The sequence below is a fragment of the Scyliorhinus canicula genome, chromosome 2, assembly GCF_902713615.1.
Source record: "Scyliorhinus canicula chromosome 2, sScyCan1.1, whole genome shotgun sequence".
Lineage (NCBI taxonomy): Eukaryota > Metazoa > Chordata > Chondrichthyes > Carcharhiniformes > Scyliorhinidae > Scyliorhinus > Scyliorhinus canicula.
This window is the reverse complement of record NC_052147.1, coordinates 89,304,663-89,324,106: the sequence shown is the minus strand read 5'-3', so window position 1 is coordinate 89,324,106 and position 19,444 is coordinate 89,304,663. Positions and strand designations below refer to the sequence as shown.

Genomic DNA, 19,444 nt, shown 5'->3' with positions numbered 1-19,444 from the left:
GTTAACCTGCTTGATATAACTACAAATAATCATTGTGAGATATTTCTAAACTTGAAAATCTAATCAGTTGGAATAGAGATGGCCGGGCAGGTGATGTGTTGTAGATGTAACATAAGAGTGCTGGTGGACACCAGCAACCACATCCGCAGTAAGTATCACCAGCTTGAGGAACTTCAGGTCAGAGTTGATACTGCAATGCATCAGGGAACGGGAAAACTACCCAGACGCTTTGTCCCAGGAGGCAGTCACAATTGTTAGGCTAGGTATTTTAAACTTTGTTCATGATCATGGACAGGAGGATGTGACTACAAGTGAGGCAGGCATGTGGATGTGGAAGGTAACAGTAATAATCTTTATTGTCACAAGTAGGCTTACATTAACACTGCAATGAAGATACTGTGAGAATCCTCTAGTTGCCACATTCTGGCACCTGTTCGGGTACACAGAGGGAGAATTCAGAATGTCCAATTCACCAAACAAGCATGTCTTTCAGGACTTGTGGGACGAAACCGGAGCATCTGGAGGAAACCCATGCAGACACGGAGAGAATGTGCAAACTCCACACAGACAGTGACCCAAGTCGGGAATCGAACCTGGGACCCTGGAGCTGTGAAGCAACAATGCTAACCTCTGTACTACCGTGCCACCAATGGAGGACCCTCAGCCCTTCACTTGTCCAACAGCTCGGAGGTTCTTGCAGCCTGTGAGAATGACAGAGGGACGGCAGGGTTGATGAGCAAACTAACCAGGGCACCAAAGTGTACGGAGCCATTCAGTGGTGGTAGTGAAAAGGAATGTAGTTGTAGTGTGGGACAATACAGTTAAGGTGATAGATACTGTTCTTCTCAGCAAAAAGCACAAGGCCCGAAATCTGTGTTGCCTCCCAGTGCGACGGTTAGCGGCATAACCACAAGTGTGAAGAGGGATTTGCTGATGGAGGGGAAGGATGCAGTTGTCGTGATCCATGTGGGTGCCAATGCAGCTTCGCTGAAGGAGTATAGTAGCTAGAGACTAAATTAAAATGCAGAACCACAGAGGTGGATTACTGTAACTTCTGGATTATCAGCTGAGCCTTGAGGAAATTAGTATGGAGTAAACTTGAGGAAATTAGTATGGGGCAGCACGGTAGCATGGTGGTTAGCATAAATGCTTCACAGCTCCAGGGTCCCAGGTTCGATTCCCGGCTGGGTCACTGTCTGTGTGGAGTCTGCACGTCCTCCCCGTGTGTGGATGGGTTTCCTCCGGGTGCTCCGGTTTCCTCCCACAGTCCAAAGATATGCGGGTTAGGTGGATTGGCCGTGCTAAATTGCCCGTAGTGTCCTAAAAAGTAAGGATAAGGGGGGGTTGTTGGGTTACGGGTATAGGGTGGATACGTGGGTTTGAGTAGGGTGATCATTGCTCGGCACAACATTGAGGGCCAAAGGGCCTGTTCTGTGCTGTACTGTTCTATGTTCTAAACAAAATCAGAGAGCTGAACGCATGGCTCAAAGATTGGTGTGGCAGACAGGGGATTCGATTCATGGTTCACTGACACCAGTACTGGGGAAAGTGGAAGCTGTACCTTTGGGGTGGCCTTCACTTGAACTCCCTTGGGACTAGTGTCCTGGAGAATTATACAACTGGGGGTTTTGAGAGGATTTTAAACTAAATAGTGTGTATTGGGTGGGGGGAGGGGGTGGTCAGCGGTAACATGAGAGGGACATAGAATATAAACTAGAAAGGACAAAGCGATATTGCAGGGTAGTGATACGACAAATGATACCAGAATACAATAGGGAAGAACAGAGTGTTGAAACATAAGAATGCATCAGCACATAGGGTCAGTAGAGGGAAAAATGGTAAAATAACAGAATGAAAGGATCTTTATCTGAATGCATGCAGCATTTGTAACAAGATAGATGAATTGATAATATCTTTTGAAATTAGTGGATATGACATGAAAGTCATTACAGGCATGTAGTTTCAAGGTGACCAAAGCTGGAAACAGAATATTTAAGGGTTAGGGTTTGACATACTGGAAAGATAAAAATAATGGAAAAGGAGGTGTCAAACGAGGATGAAATCGGTGCAATAGTGAGAAATGATCTTGGTTCAGAGACTCAAGAGTTAGAATCAGAATCAGTGGAGAGAAATAGCAAGGAAAAAAGTACATTTTGGGAATAGTTTATTGGCCCCCTAACAGTAGCTACACTGTAGACAGAGTATATGTCAAGAAGTTATGTGGAATTTTTTTAAGAAAGGTGCTGTGTTAATCATAGGTAATTAAAATTTTCATATAGATTGGAAAAATAAAATTGACAAAGGAAGCTTGAGGATGAGTTCATAGAATGTGTTCTTAGAACAGTACCTGCTTGGGGCAGCACGGTGGTGCAGTGGTTAGCACTACTGCCTCACGGCGCTGAGGTCCCAAGTTCGATACCGGCTCTGGACCACTGCCGTGTGGAGTTTGCACTTTCTCCCCGTGTCTGCATGGGTCTCACCCCCACAACCCAAAAATGTGCAGATTAGGTGGATTGGCCACGCTAAAATTGCCCCTTAATTCGAATAAATGAATTGGGTACTCTAAATTCATATATTAAAAAAAAGAACAGTACCTGCTGAAACCAAACAGGGAACAGGCTATTTAGACCTGGTTGTGTGTAATTATACAAGATTAATTCATGATTTCATAGTGAAGGATCCCCTAGGCAAGAGTGATTTTAACATGGTAGAATTTCACATTCATTTTGAGGGCGAGAAATTTGAATCTGAAACTAATGTCTTGAACTTAATTAAAGGCAATTACAAAGAATGAAGACAGAATTGATTATTGTGAACTGGGAAAATAGGTTTAAATATAAGATGGCAGAGAAGGGTGGTAATAGTTGGGGACTTTAACATTCCCACCATTGACTGGGGCAGCCATAGAATTAGGGGCTTGGATGGAGAGAAATTGTTGAGTGTATTCAGGAGAAATCTCTCATACAGTATGTGGATGACCCGACTCGAGGGAAGGCAAAACCTTTTTTAAAATTTAGAGTACCCATTTTTTTTTTCCCAATTAAGGGGCAATTTAGCGTGGCCAATCCACCTTTTTGGGTTGTGGAGGTGAGACCCACGCAGACACAGGGAGAATGTGCAAACTCCACATGGACAGTGACCCGTGGCCGAGTCCTAGATGTTCTATCCGTGGCTAACCAAGGAAGTTAAGGATGGTGTCAGCTTGAAAGAAAAGGCAGACAACATTGCGAAGATTAGTGATCAGTCTGAAGATTTGGAAAATTTGATAGACCAGTACATGATAACAAAAAAAAGTAAAGAGGGAGAAATTAGAATATGAGTGTAAACTAGCAAGAAATATAAACACAGACAGAAAAATATTCTACAAATGTATAAAGAGGAAAATAATAGCTCAAGTGAGCATTGGTCCCTTAAGGGATGAAACTGGGAATTGATTTTTTAAAAAAAATGTATTTTATTACAAACATGTATCAAAACAGGTTACAACACATAAACATCCCAGGAAACATTCTTCCTAGCAGTCAACTATACAGTCTGTACAAATATTTCCCCTTTTTCACCCCCCCCCCCCCCCCAATCTTCCCTCTCGCCCCCTGCGACGAACAGCTCCTCAAACACGGTCACAAACATCCCCCACCTTTCTCAAATTCCTCTGCAGAGCACCTTAACTCATATTTTATCTTCTCCAACCACAGGAAGTTATACAGGTCATTCAAGCCACTACTCCCGGGGGCGATGCCGACCGCCACTCCAGCAAAATTCGTCGCCGTGCAATCAGAGAGGCGAAGGCCAAGACATCGGCCTTCCTCCTCTCCATGAGCTCCGGCTTGTCTGAAACCCCAAATATTGCCACCAAAGGGTCCGGGTCCACTCCCTCCTCCACTATCCTCGCTAAGACCGCGAACACTCACGAACAGAATCTTCCCAATTTTTCACAACCCCAAAACATGTGCGCATGATTCGCTGGTCCCCGCACACACCTCTCACACTCATCTGCTACCCCCTGAAATAATCCACTCATTCTCGCCTGAGTCATATGCACCCTGTGCACCACTTTAAACTGTATCAGGCTCATCCTTGCACAAGAGCAGGTCCCATTTTCCCGATGCAGTTCCTCACTCCATACTCTCCAATTGATTGCCCCTCCCAACTCCGCTTCCCATTTCTCCTTGATCTTCACTACCCGCTCACCTCCCTGCTCCCCCAGCCACTTTTATATATCCCCAATTCTTCCCTCCCCTTCCACATCCGAAAGCAGCAGTCGCTCCAGCAGGGTGTATCCCAGCAACATAGGGAACCCCCTCCGGACCTTTTGCGCAAAGTCCCTAACCTGCAGATACCTGAACTCACTCCCCCTCGGCAGCTCTACCCTCTCCCTTAGCTCCTCCAGACTGGTGAACCCTTCCTCCAAATACAAATCCCTCACCTTGACCAGCCCCACTTCCCTCCATCTCCTGTACACACTATCCATCCCCCCTTGGCTCAAACCCATGATTCTCGCACAGCGGCGTTAGCACCGACATCCCTTCCACCCTAAAATGCCTCCTCAACTGATTCCATATCTTCACCGTGGACTGCACCACTGGGCTCCCTGAATACCTACTTGGAGCCATTGGCAATGCTGCCGTCACCATAGCCCTCAAACTAGACCCCTTACAAGATTCCTCCTCCATCCTAACCCACTCTACCCCTTCTCCTTCCCACCACTGCCGCACCTTGTCCACATTCACCGCCCAAAAATAATGAAGCAAGTTTGGCAACGCCAACACCCCCTGCTGCCTCTGCCTCTGTAGCAGGGTCCTCCCCACCCTCGGCACCTTCCCTGCCAATACAAAGTCAGAGATGATTGTGTCCACTTTCTGAAAAAAGTCCTTTGGTATAAAGATCGGGAGAGCCTGAAAGATAATCAAGAACCTCGGCAGAATATTCATTTTCACCACTTGGACCCTCCCCGCCAGTGTTAAGTGCAGTGTGTCCCACCTCTTAAGATCCTCCCTGGCCTCCTCCAACAGCGTCGTTAAGTTCCACTTATGGAGCCCCGTCCATTCCCTCTCTACCTGAATCCCCAGGTACCTAAACCTATCCCTCGCTACCGTAAATGGCATCCCCCCTAAATTAGCCCACTGTGCCAGCTCATTCACCGGGAATACCTCGCTTTTCCCTACATTCAGTTTGTGTCTCGAGAACCCTCCAAACCTTCCCAACGAGCCCATAATCCTTCCCATACTCTCCAACGGATCCGAAACATACAGCAAGAGGTCATGGGCACAGAGCAACACCCGATGCTCCCTCTGTCCCCACATAATCCCCAGTATAGGAACAGGCCCTTTGGCCCTCCCAGCCTGCACCGATCCAGATCCTTTATCTAAACCTGTCTCCTATTTTCCAAGGTCTAAAGAACAAAGAAAATTACAGCACAGGAACAGGCCCTGAAGTACCGCCACTCCACCCGATTAAATGCCTTCTCCGCATCCATGGACAACACCAGCTCCGGTACCAGTGCCCCTGACAGATTCATCACGACATTCAGCAGATGTCTTATTGGGCAGCACGGTAGCACAGTGGTTAGCACCGTTGCTTCACAGTGCCAGGGTCCCAGGTTCGATTCCCGGCTTGGGCCACTGTCTGTGCGGAGTCTGCACGTTCTTCCTGTGTCTGCGTGGGTTTAGCCAATACTTTCACATCCATGTTCGATAGTTATAAGGGCCTATGTGGTAGTATGACTAGGGGTATTACGGTACCTGGGAGTGTGAGCACAAGTGCTGGTGGTAAAGACCGGGGAGAAGAATAGGATGGTCATAGACTACAGTCAGACCATCAACAGGTTTACGCAGCTGGACGCGTACCCACTCCCACGTATCTCCGACCTGGTCAACAGGATCGCGCAGTACAAGGTCTTCTCCACGGTGGACCTCAAATCCACCTACCATCAGCTCCCTATCCGCGCGAGTGACCAAAAGTACACTGCGTTCGAAGCAGATGGGCGACTCTACCACTTTTTAAGGGTTCCCTTTGGTGTCACAAACGGGGTCTCGGTCTTCCAACGAGAGATGGACCGGATGGTCGACCAATACGGTTTACGGGCCACCTTCCCGTATCTCGATAACGTCACCATCTGCGGTCACGATCAGCAGGACCATGACACCAACCTCCGAAAATTCCTCCGAACCGCAAAACTCCTGAACCTGACCTACAACAAGGACAAATGCGTGTTTAGCACCGACCGTCTAGCCATCCTCGGCTACTTAGTGCGTAACGGAGTGACAGGCCCCGACGCAACGCATGCGCCCCCTGTTGGTGCTCCCCCTTCCCCACTCCCCCAAAGCCCTCAAGCGCTGTTTGGGCTTCTTTTCATATTACGCCCAGTGGGTCCCCAATTACGCAGACAAAGCCCATCCCCTCATCCAATCAGCCACGTTCCCCCTGTCGATGGAGGCCCGCCAGGTCTTTCGCCGCATCAAAGCGGATATTGCAAAGGCCACGATGCGTGCTATTGACGAGTCCCTTCCCTTCCAGGTCGAGAGCGACGCGTCCGATGTAGTTCTGGCAGCCACCCTCAATCAAGTGGGCAGACCCATGGCCTTCTTCTCCCGTACCCTCCACACTTCCGAAATCCGCCACTCTCCGGTCGAGAAGGAAGCACAGGCCATAGTTGAAGCGGTGCGACATTGGAGGCACTATCTGGCTGGCAGGAGGTTCACCCTCCTCACAGACCAACGGTCAGTGGCCTTCATGTTCGACAACGCACAGAGGGGCAAGATAAAGAACGGCAAGTTCTTGCGGTGGAGGATCGAATTGTCCACCTACAACTACGACATCTTGTATCGTCCTGGGAAGCTAAACTAGCCTCCCGATGCCCTGTCCCGCGGCACCTGTGCCAACGCACAAGTGGACCGCCTTCGAACCCTCCACGCGGACCTCTGCCACCCGGGGGTCACCCGCTTCTTTCACTTTGTAAAGACCCGCAACCTGCCCGACTCCATCGAGGAGGTCAGGACAGTAACTAGGGAATGCAACATCTGCGCGGAGTGCAAACCGCACTTCTACCGCCCTGAACAAGCGAATCTGATAAAGGTTTCCCGCCCCTTTGAACGTCTCAGCATGTACTTCAAAGGTCCCCTCCCCTCTACCAACTGCAACACGTAGTTCCTCAATGTGATTGACGAGTACTCACGCTTCCCGTTCGCCATCCCCTGCCCCGACATGACCACAACCACCATCATTAAAGCCCTACACACCATTTTCTCCCTGTTCGGATTCCCCGCTTACATTCATAGCGATCGGGGGTCCTCCTTTATGAGTGACGAGCTGCGTCACTTCCTGCTCAGCAGGGGCATCGCCTCCAGCAGGACGACCAGTTATAACCCCAGGGGTAACGGTCAGGTCGAGAGGGAGAATGGTACGGTCTGGAAGACCGTCCTGCTGGCCCTTCGGTCCAGAAATCTCCCAGTCTCCCGCTGGCAAGAGGGCCTCCCAGACGCCCTCCATTCTATCCGGTCACTTCTCTGTACATCCACTAACATAACGCCTCACGACCGCCTTCTTATTTTTCCCAGGAGGTCTTCCTCAGGGACCCCGCTCCCGACCTGGCTGGCTACCCCTGGGCCCATCCTGCTCCGGAAACACGTGCGGGTGCACAAGTCGGACCCGTTGGTCGAAAGAGTCCAGCTGCTCCACGCAAACCCGCAGTACTCGTATGTGGAGTATCCCGACGGCCAACAGGACACGGTCTCCCTACGGGACCTGGCACCCGCCGGATCCAGGCCATCCTCCCTGGCGCCAGCCCCCCCAAACCCCAACTGCCCCGGCAGGCGACCCCCCCCCCCCTCCGGCCCCACCGACACCTTCACACGCGCTGCCTAGTGGACAGGATGACCCTCCCCCGGCCTGGCCCTCGCTAGCTCCGACTAGGGGTACGGGCGCAACCACAAGAACAGGATCATCGCTCCCGGAGTCACAGACGACCACCACTCCAACATCGCCGGCACAGCTCCGCAGGTCGCACAGGATGTCCAAGGCACCCGATCGGCTGATCGAATCCATGTGAACTGTTGATGGACTCTTGTTTTTGCTTGTTCTCTATTTTTTTCCCATTCCCCAAACTGTACATAGTTACTGTGTTTTGTATTTGTAAATAGTTGCGGGCCGGTGGGCAGCCATCAGTGAAATGGTACGATCCAACATCTCTAGTCTTACTACCAGTCTCTCATATACTCACAGGACTCCCCCTCCCCCCTCCATTCCCTGTACACCCCCCCCCCCCCCCCACCCACCCCGGTTCCTTTCTCAACAAGGGGTGAATGTGGTAGTATGACCAGGGGTATTACGGTACCTGGGAGTGTGAGCTGCCATTGGTGCAGAGGACTCGCTGCCCATTGGCCCAGGTATCGTGTGCCTCTTAGCCCGATTGGCTAAGAGGAAGGTAGCTCCGCCTACGAGGCGGGGTATAAGAACCCGTGTTCCCCGGCAGCCAGCCATTCTCCTGTACATCTGCTGCCGGGTTCACTTCTTGCTAATTAAAGCCTTTTGTTCGGACTTCACCTACGTTTCGTGCCCATTGATTGTGCATCTGTGAAACTGATTGATTGTGAAACTGGCAATTATTATGGAAAATAAGGAAACTTCAGAGGCTTTGGACAGGTATTTTATATCTGTCTTCATGGTGGAAGAAACAAAAAGCACCACAGTTACAATAGAAGAAAAATCAAGGGGGTAAGAGAGAAGGAGAGGATCTTAACATAGTCATGATAACAAGGGGAAAAATAATGGGTTTAAAGGCTGACAAGTCCCTGGATCTGATAACCTCCATCCTCGGGGTCTGAAAAGAAGTGGCTGCAGAGATAACGGATACATCGGTTGCAATCTTCCAAAATTCCCTAGATTCTGTCAAGGTCCCAATGGATTGGTAAACCGCAAATGTACGACTTCTATTCGAGAAAGGAGGCAGACAGAAAACAGCAAACTACAGGCAAGTTAGCCTAACATCTGTCATTGGGAAAATGCTGGAATCCATAATTTTTTTTATAAATGTTTTTTTATTGAGTTTTCATATTTTATATATGACAAATTACAAGTTGTTAGAGAGAGAGAAAAAAAAAAGGAAAACACAAAAATTTAACATGAATATTTACAGGTAAGCATCTTCATAACAATAATTGTGGCCGCCCCCTTTAGCCAGCATACATATTTTACATTCCCCAATATGGCCGAGGCACATGTTTATAGGCATTTATTTATAGTTTGGTTTTGGGCCTTGGCTTGCCATCAAACCCCCATACCGAGCCCGTAGCCCCCCCCCCCCCCCCCCCCCGGCTACCTTCCCCTGATTCCCGTCCATTTTCTCCTGGTTCTTGGCCACCCGACTATTCTTCCTCATGTACGTTGGCCACAAACAGGTCCCGGAACAGTTGCATGAATGGCTCCCACGTTCTGTGGAAGCCGTCGTCCGACCCTCGGATGGCGAATTTGATTTTCTCCATTTGGAGAGATTCCGAGGGGTCGGACAGCCAGTCTGCAGCTCTGGGTGGTGCTGCTGACCGCCAGCCAAACAGGATTCTACGGCGGGCAATCAGGGAGGCAAAGGCAAGGGCGTCCGCCCTCCTCCCCAGGAATAGATCTGGCTGGTCTGAAACCCCGAAGACCGCCACTATCGGGCATGGCTCCACCCTCACCCCCACCACTTTGGACATAGCCTCGAAGAAGGCTGTCCAGTACTCCACAAGTCTGGGGCAAGACCAGAACATGTGGGCGTGGTTGGCCGGGCCTCTTTGGCACCGCTCACATTTGTCCTCCACCTCCGGGAAGAACCTACTCATAAGGTTTCTCGTTAAGTGGGCTCTCTGTACCACTTTTAGTTGCGTCAGGCTGAGCCTTGCGCACGTGGAGGTGGAGTTGACCCTATGCAGTGCTTCGCTCCAGAGTCCCCACCCTATCTCCATCCCCAGGTCGTCCTCCCATTTCCTTCTTGTTGCGTCCAGTACGGTGTCGTCCCTATCTACCAGTCGGTCATACATGTCACTACAGTTCCCTTTCTCTAGGATACTTGCGTCCAGTAGGTCTTCCAGTAGTGTCTGTCGTGGCGGTTGTGGGTACGTCCTTGTCTCCTTTCGTAGGAAGTTTTTGAGCTGCAGGTACCGTAGCTCGTTCCCCCCAGCTAGCTGAAATTTCTCTGTCAGTTCGTCCAGTGTTGCGATCCTGTCGTCCGTGTATAGGTCCCTGACTGTCAGTGTCCCCCCGTCCTGCCTCCACCTTTTGAAGGTGGCGTCAGTCAGTGCTGGTTTGAACCTATGGTTGTTGCAGATGGGAGCCTTGTCCGACATTTTGGTCAGGCCAAATTGCTGCCGCAGTTGGTTCCAGGATTGGAGGGTGGCTGTCACCACTGGGCTGGTGGAGTGTTTTTTGGGTGGGGATGGGAGTGCTGCCGTGGCGAGGGCCCGGAGGGAGGTTCCCATGCAGGAGGCCTTGGAATCCATAATTAGGGAAGGAATAATAAAACAATTTAGAAAATAATAATAAAATGACGTGTATTGGACTGTATGAAATGTAAATCATGTTTTTTTTCTAAATTTAAAGTACCCGATTCATTTTTTCCAATTAAAGCAATTTAGCGTGGCTAATCCACCTACCCTGCACGTTTTTGGGTTGTGGGGGCGAAACATACGCAAACACAGGAAGAATGTGTAAACTCCACACGGACAGTGACCCAGGGCTGGGATCGAACCTGGGACCTCGGCGCCGTGAGGCAGCAGTGCTAACCACTGCGCCACTGTGCTGCCTATGAAAATCATGTTTGACAAATTTATTAGTGTTCTTTGAGGGTGCAACCAGCAGGATAGATAAAGAGAAACCAGTAGATGTGGTGTATTTGGATTTCCAAAAGATAAGGTGCCACGTAAAAGGTTACTGCAAAGGTAATAGCTGGTGGTGTTGGTGGCAAGATATTAGCATATAGGAATGAAGAGGAAACAGAGTCAGGATAAATGCATCATTTTCAGATTGGCAAACTATTAGAGTACCACAGAGATCAATAATCTATAGAAATGACTTTGATGCAGGTCTCGTGTGTATTACAGCCAAACTTGCTGATGATACAAGGATATGCAGGAAAGCAAGTTGTGAGGAGAAAACAAAGATTCTGCAAAATGATATGAATAGCTTATAGATAGGTTAAGTGAGTGGACAAAAATGTGTTTCCTTTTCTTTGCATGTTTCGGTATTTCTCTTATTTTAGCTTTCAGACACCAGCAAACATCCTTTGGAACATTTTATGTTTCTGTGTTTCTTTTGTTGCCGTGTTACCATTCCCATTGTGCCTGGAATACGAACTGTTCTGTGATTCAATCTCTCCTGCCTGCCACCCTATCACCGACCTTCCTTTGTCCTTGTCCTACTGACCCCAGTGATAACTCTGCTTCTCTCTTGGGCACTTCAATTATGGCTAGCACTGTAGCTTCACAGCGCCAGGGACTCGGGTTCGATTCCCAGCTTGGGTCACTGCCTGTGCAGAGTCTCCACGTTCTCCCTGGGCGTGATTCTCCGCACCCGGGAGAAATCGTGAGGCTGGCGTCAAAAACGGGCGGGTTTGACGCCAGCCTCCGCCCCCCCGACCGGGAACCGATTCTGGTCCCCGGTCGGAGTAGCATCCCGCGGCCGTGAACTCTGGCATCGCGGGCTTAACGAATTTCGTTAAGCCCGCTAGCCAGAGTTTGCGATGGCTGACGCGTCAGATGATGTCAGCCGCGCATGCGCGGATTGGACAACTCCAACCCGCGTATGCGCGGATGACGTCATCACGCATTTGCGTGAAACCCGCGCATGCGCGGGCCGGTATGCCCCTCAGCCGCCCCGCGAATGGATACAGCGGGGCGGCGGAAGGATAAACAGTGCGCGGGGTAAGTACTTGCTGCCTGCGATCGGTGGGCACCGATCGCGGGCCCATGGCACCCTTGGTACGGCCGTGGTACTGCCGTGCCAATCGGTGCCATGGTTCCCCAGATCGGGACTTTACGGCCGTTTTTACAAACGGTCAGACCAGGTGTGTTTGACGTTCCTAAAAACGGTCGTAAAGGCCTTGGAATTCGGCCCATCGGCCAGCTGAGAATCGCTGCTCGCCGTAAAAAAACGGCGGGCAGCGATTCATGTCGGGAGGCGGGCGTGGGGGGGGAGAATAGCGGGAGGGCGTCAGACCAGCATGGCCGTAAAAATTTATGCCGCCCGCTATTCTCCGCACCGTCGTGAGTGCGGAGAATTGCGCCCCCCGTGTCTGCCTGGGTTTCTTCCGGGTGCTCCGGTTTCCCCCCCCCAGACGTCCCGAAAGACGTGCTTGTTAGATAACTTGAACATTCTGAATTCGCCCTGTGTGTACCCGAACAGGCGCTGGAATGTGGCGACTAGGTGCTTTTCACAGTAACTTCATTGCAGTATTTATTTTTGTTTTTTTTCTTCTTCAAAAAGTATTGGTTATTTATTGAATAGTTCCAGATATTTTATATTTTACTTCTTCTTCTCAACATCCTGTTCTGCTGCTTGCTTTGCTCTCTTAGCATGGATTCCATTTGCGCCAACCATACGGAGGCTTGCAGAGGCCTTGACATTCTTCTCATCCTCAGAGATCACCTGGGCCTTTTCTCTTTTGTACATATTCTTGATTGGCATGACAGGTCCAGTTAGCTGGGTTGATACCTTAATTTCTTCAACAGAAGAATCTCCCTTCTTGGACATGGAAGCCTTTCTTGGGAAGATGATTAACTTGGAGTGATATTCCTTCAGACGTTGAACATTACACTGAATAGATTCAGTTGACTTGTTGCGCCGTCTGTGATCAACAGCAATGCCAATAGTACGTTCCACCCTCCTGTTAATGCCTGCAGCCTTTAGCTCCTCCAGGCTGAAGCCTCGTCCAGCATGCACTTTGGTGTGATATCTGACAGTGGGACACCTAACAACTGGGGCTTGAACCCACAGCTGTCTGACTCTGAGAGGTTACTTAGCACTGAGCCAAGGCTGACACAATGGCCTTACCTACCTGGTTCATTCCACTGCTGGATTCTAGCATTGCTGATTAATGAAGGCACACAGAAATCTCCAGCTGGATGGACTGTCCAGCATTTGTTTTTTGCTGCCGCCTTTAAGGAACTGAAATTGTGCATTCCTTCCAAACCACAAATAAATATTTCTATAAATCACTCGACTTTCATATCCTGAAGAACAAATATACAGAAAGTTAGTGAGTCACTGTTTCTCATTAACATGGGACATGTTTCAACCCTGCTTCAAACACTTCTTAATTGTACATAAGCTTAATGCACAAAATGGAACGAGCATATCAATGGTTGGCCTGTCTTGGTAACATCCAGTTCTAATCATTGGCTTAATTGCTCATGAGATCACTGCCCTGTGATTAACGGTCCAAAATTACAACCCTATAATAAACACACTAAAAATAGAATCAATGGTAAAACCGTCATCCAATATCAGTACCAGTAATAATAACAATCACAGATTTTTATTCTGTTACCTACAAATTCACCAAGAATATTTAGCATCAATACAACTATAATTTATACAGCTTTAGCTCATAATCCAGGCTGGCACAACAGTGAAGCACTGAGGCGGAATATTGTCTATTGAACTGAGATTTTGGTCCGGATGTTCCGAGGAGAGCAGTAATTATTGTCAGATTTCCGACCACCTCAATGATTCCCCTACTTGACACTACTGCACATTTCTTCCGGGACCTTCCTGCTAGAAGTGTGGAGCGCAGCATCCCCCGGAGAGGATTAGAGTCAGGAGGAAGACAGGACATGCTCCCTTTTTAATGACACTATCTGCCATCTGATAAGTTTAAAGGTTGAGTTTGAATGTTAGTGAATGGGTAAGTGGGTTAGCATATAGGGTGGGTAGGTAGGATCGATGAGGGGTAGGTGGGTGGCACTCGGGTGGTTGGGGGTAGTAGTCGGGTGGTCGGGGTACTCAGGTGAGGTCAGGGGTAGTCAAGTAGTCAGCAGATAGTTGTGTGATTGTGGGGGGTGGGGGTGGTTGAGGGACAGTTGGTGGGTCAGGAGGTGATTGGGGTTCAGTTCTGTACCCAGGAGGCAGACTCGGGTTTAATTTAACATTTCCTAGCTAACTACCCACGCAATACTGCAGAACGATCCAAAGTCTCTGGTTTTAACTCAGAGTCAAAGATATTCACAGAGTGCCCCGGAGAGCAAGGGAATTGCCCAAAAGAATTTGAAACTTCCCGGGTAATGTTCACATAGGTCAACGTATCAGGACTTCCACAGGGTTCCAATGCACATCTTAGTCATACCCGAGACCGGATGATTTGGGCCAATAGAACACTGTCTCTGCCAATCCAGATAGATAGCAAAGACCCTTTTGCATTGTTTGAAAAAATGTAGTCTTAGAGTCTGCCATATAAAGGGTTAACATGGAACTTAATACAGTACTACCCACACAGTGATGCAAGAGAACACATGACCCATACATAGAACATAGAACAGTACAGCACAGAACAGGCCCTTCCGCCCTCGATGTTGTGCCGAACAATGATCACCCCACTTAAACCCACGTAACCCAACAATGCCCCCATTAACCTTACACTACGGGCAATTTAACATGGCCAATCCACCTAACCCACACATCTTTGGACTGTGGGAGGAAACCGGAGCACCCGGAGGAAACCCACGCACACACGGGGAGGACGTGCAGACTCCACACAGACAGTGACCCAGCCGGGAATCGAACCTGGGACCCTGGAGCTGTGAAGCATTGATGCTAACCACTATGCTACCGTGAGGCCCCTAAGGGTCAGTGTAGTGCTAGACAGAGCTGGTTTAGCTCAGTGGGTTAGACAGCTGGTTTGTAATGCAGACTAAGGCCAGCAGCGCGGGTTCAATTCCCGTACTGGCTGAAAATTCTGAATTCTCCCTCTGTGTACCCGAACAGGCACCGGAATGTGGCAACTAGGAGCTTTTCACAGCAACTTCATTGCAGTGTTAATGTAAGCCTACTCGTGACAATAAAAAGATTATATAAAAAAGCTGCGTGTGCAAGCAAGCATGGAGACAGCTCAGACAGCTTCGACCTTTACTGTGCCGATCCATATAGCTTTTAGTAGTTAATAAATACTGTTGAACCATGTAAGATTATGAATACCTTAATAACGGCTACCAAACTACATCCAACACCTTACAACAGAAAGACCAGTGACCCGTCCATCTAACTTTCAGCAAAAAACAGATGAACAGATTGATGGGTTTGGCATTTGTGGGATCTTACTGTGCACATTTAACTGACAGAAGCAGCTGCAGTTGAATGGGTGTGGTGCCTGCTTTAGGCAGATGGGAAAATGTTGAACAAATACAAGCTCTTCCTTTCTCAAAGCGTATAAAAAGATATTCAGAGCTATTTAAATGTTGGACAATGGTGAGTGATGGGTGTTATCGAATTAGGCGTCCAATTTACACCCTGCTCGATTTTCCTTTCTGGCCGAGATATATAACAGCTCGGCAACTCCTGTCCAAATTGAACCCAGATTTGGTCAATTACTGATCCTTAGTGGTATCTGTTTTTAAGGGGGTCTTGGAACCGTACAGTGCAACACCACATGAAATCAAGTGTGAAGGTTGTTAGCCCCTCTGGCATGTGAAATAAAATGGGTGGACAGATCATGTGGGATGAAGCTTGCTGGTGAGAACAGATGCTGGACAGTGAGAGAGAAGGCTGCCTGGTAAAAAAACACAAAACTGTAACAATAGATCACTTTACATTTGTTTTTAAATCAGCTTGCATGTAGTCAGTGTCATCAGAAAACACACAAAACTGCATTGAAATCTTCACCCTGTTTTGTTGTTGTGAGTGTGTGTGTGACTGAGAAATAATTAAACGGAATAAGATCTCCTGAGTTCAGCATTGCAGAGGGCAACGATGTGGGAAATATCTTTTCCTTTTGTTCTCTATGTAAAGTAGATCCCTGCTGTGTTCCATAAGATCACACTCACAGACAATTACTGAACTATGGAGGACGTAAATATCTTTTCAGCCAGTGTCAAGCTCTGGTGGTTCTAAGGCTGTGTATACCTCACCCCACAGATATAGAATAAAGGACAATATACACACAAAACCAGGGAAATGGTTGCGAAGGGTGTCGGGTGACCTTCCAGCTCAGGCTACAACTACCTAATTGTGTTGTCCTAGAAACGCACCTGACCTCTTCCTGGCAACCCCCACCCCTGCAAGACCCTCATTGACAATTCGCTAATGAAAGATCACCAGACCTTCTTTGTGATGTGTGCATCACTGGCAAGGGCAGCATTTTGACGGGAGAGGCCGAATTGCCCTTGAACTGAGCGTCTTTGCTCGGCCATTGTGGACAGCAGGTAAGAATCAACCACATTGCTGTGGGTCTGGAGTCACATGTAGGCCATTCAAGGTAAGTCAGGGACGACAGTGGTTAGCATTGCTGCCTACGACACTGAGGACCTGGGTTTGAATCCTGGCCCTGGGTCGCTGTCCATGTGGAGTTTGCACATTCTCCCCGTGTCTGCGTGGGTTTCACTCCCACAATCCAAAGATGTGCAGGATAGGTGGATTGGCCAAACTAAATTGCCCCTTAATTGGGTACTCTAAATTTAAAAAAAAATTCAAGGTAAGTCAGATTCCCTTCCCACAAGGACATTGTTGAAGCGGGCAGTTTTTGCAACAATTGGTGAATGTTGTGGTCGCCATTACTGAGACCAGGGCCGGGATTCTCCCCTACCTGGCGGGGCACGGGGTCCCGGCGTACCGGAGTGGTGAGAACCACTCCGGCGTCAGGCCTCCCCAAAGGTGCGGAGAATTCTAGCCCCTAAAGGTGCGGAGAATTCCGCACCTTTAGGGGCTAGGCCCATGCCAGAGTGGCTCCCGCTCCGGCGACCAGCGGCAACAGCCTTTGGTGCTCCGCCGACCGGCGCCACGGCTGGCCAAAAGGCCTTCGCCGGTCGGCGTGAGTCCGCGCATGCGCCGGACCGTCAGCGGCCGCCGCGTCACCCCAGCGCATGCGCGGTGGAGGGGGTCTCTTCCGCCTCTGCCATGGTGGAGGCCGTAGCGGCGGCAGATGAAAAAGAGTGCCCCCACGGCACAGGCCCACCCGCCAATCGGTGGGCCCCGATCGCGGGCCAGGCCACCGTGGGGGCACCCCCCATGGTCAGATTGCTCCGCCCCCCCCCCCAGGACCCCGGGGCCCGCTCGCGCCACCTGCTCCCGCCAGCACAGGCCTGACAGCGGCGGGACTTCGGCCCATCGCGGGCCGGAGAATCGCTGTGGGGGGCCCGCTGACCGGTGCGGGGGGCTCGCCGACCGGCCCGGCGCGATTCCCGCCCCCGTCGAATTCCAGGTGGCGGAAAATTCCGGCCACGGCGGGGGTGGGATTTATGCTGGTCCTGGGCGATTCTCTGGCCCTGCGGGGGGTCGGAGAATTCCGCCCCAGCTTTCAATTCTGGATTAATTAACAACTTTAATTACACCTATTGCCTTGGTGGGATTTGATCCTGTCACCCCACAGCATCAAGCCTAGGCCTCTGGGTTACTAGTCCAGTGACATGACCATGACACCATCATCTCCCCTGATACCCAAACTCTGTTTCTCTCTCAAGCTGCTGCCTGATCTGCTGAATATTTCCAGCACTTTTTGTTTTTATTTCTTCGACTATTTTCACATTTTTTTTTTGGAAATTATTTTTATTATATTTTTAACATTTCATACAGTAGAATATAAAATCATGAACCATAACAAACATTCTTCAACAAGATTCCATCAACCAACACTTTTTACAAAGACTCGCACCTCTATCCCTCCCCCCGCCCCACCCCAGCGACCCTCCCGTAAACAAGTAAACCCCCTTCCCTCTCTTAAACTCGAGCAGTGACCAATTCTTTGAAATACACTACGAACGGTCGTCATCTTCGATAAAAACCTCTCAATCGCCCCTCTCAAGGTGTATTTGACTTCCGCGAAGCACACAAACTCCATCAAATCACCTAGCTATCTTCCAGCCAATAAGATACGTCCCCGAGCAAAGACCAGGACATCAGTCCCTGCCCCCGTCTGCAGTTCCGGCACTTTGGAGACCCAAAAAATCGCCACATTCAGAATCACCAAAGTGGTGTCATAAAAGGACCCCCAAAACTCCACCAGCCTCCACCAGGGCCCGACCAGAACATGTGCGTGTGACGTGCGGACCCTATCGAACAATGCTCGCACCTATCTTCCATCTCTTCAAAAAAGCATCTCACCCTCGCTTTAGTGAGGTGAGCTCGAGAAACTACCTTTAGCTGAATGAGGCTCAGCCTCATGCAAGACAATGTTGCATTCACCCTACTCAACGCCTCACACCACATTGCTTTCTCTAGTATTGGCCCCAACTCCTCCATCCATTCCTCCTTCGTCCCCTCAACCGAACCCAACTTCCCCCCCCCCCCCCATTCGCTGGTACATCCCGGACGTACTACCCTCCACTGATCCTGCGCAGGATAAAATCCCTTCCAACAAGGTAAGCGGCTGAACCACCGGAAACGCCAGAAAAAACAGCTTAACCCAACTGAAGGTGACTTAATCTGTCTGCGTCTAAATGCCCATACTTTTCTAACTCCTCCAAGCCCAGATAAATCCGCCCAGATAAATCCCGTAATGAGCCGGTCTACCTCTTGAAAAAGCGATTTGGGCAGAAATACAGGGAGGCTCTGGAACAGGAATAGGAATCTAGGCAGTGTGTTCATTCTAACCGACTGAACTCGACCCACCAGCGATAGCGGGCGGCTGTCCAACCTCTGGACTATTTTAACATGAGCATCTTGCTGCCAGTGTTGCTGTGGAATCCCATAGTGCAGAAGAGGCCCTTCAGCTCATCAAGACTGCACCAACACGTGGAAAACACCTGATTAGCTTAACCCCATTTATCAGCACTTGGCCCATTGCCTTGAATGTTATGATGTGCCACATACTCTTCCAGGATGTGAGGCAACCTACCTCTACCCGCCTCCCAGGCAGTGCATTCCAGACCATCCTCACACTCTGGGTAAAAAGGCTTTTCCTCAAATTCCCCCTTACCTTGAACTTGTGACTGAACCTTTAACTAAGGGAAACAGCTGCTCCCTAGTGGGTGATTACTTTGGGAATAGCGATCACAATTCCATAAGTTTTAGAATACTCATGGACAAAGACGAGAGTGGTCCTAAAGGAAGAGTGCTGAATTGGGGAAAGGCCAAGTATAACAAAATTCGGCAGGAGCTGGGGAATGTGGATTGAAAGCACCTGTTTAAGGGTAAATCTACATTTGAAATGTGGGAGTCTTTTAAGGAAAGGTTGATTAGAGTGCAGGACAGACATGTGCCTGTGAAAATGAGGGATAGAAATGGCAAGATTAGGGAACCATGGATGACGGGTGGAATTGTGAGACTAGCT

The 19,444-nt window shown here is 49.4% G+C and overlaps 1 protein-coding gene across 1 annotated transcript; it reads right to left on the bottom strand.

The window, feature by feature from the left end:
- Nucleotides 1-12,449: 12,449 nt before the first annotated feature.
- On the bottom strand, nucleotides 12,450-13,148 carry LOC119962260 (60S ribosomal protein L13-like). The gene is made up of 2 exons (XM_038790250.1): nucleotides 13,025-13,148; nucleotides 12,450-12,944 (listed from the first exon to the last, which is right to left on the bottom strand). The coding sequence occupies exons 1-2, from the start codon at nucleotides 13,146-13,148 to the stop codon at nucleotides 12,493-12,495; spliced, it is 576 nt and encodes a 191-aa protein (XP_038646178.1). The 3' UTR covers nucleotides 12,450-12,492.
- Between the last annotated feature and the right edge of the window lie 6,296 nt (nucleotides 13,149-19,444).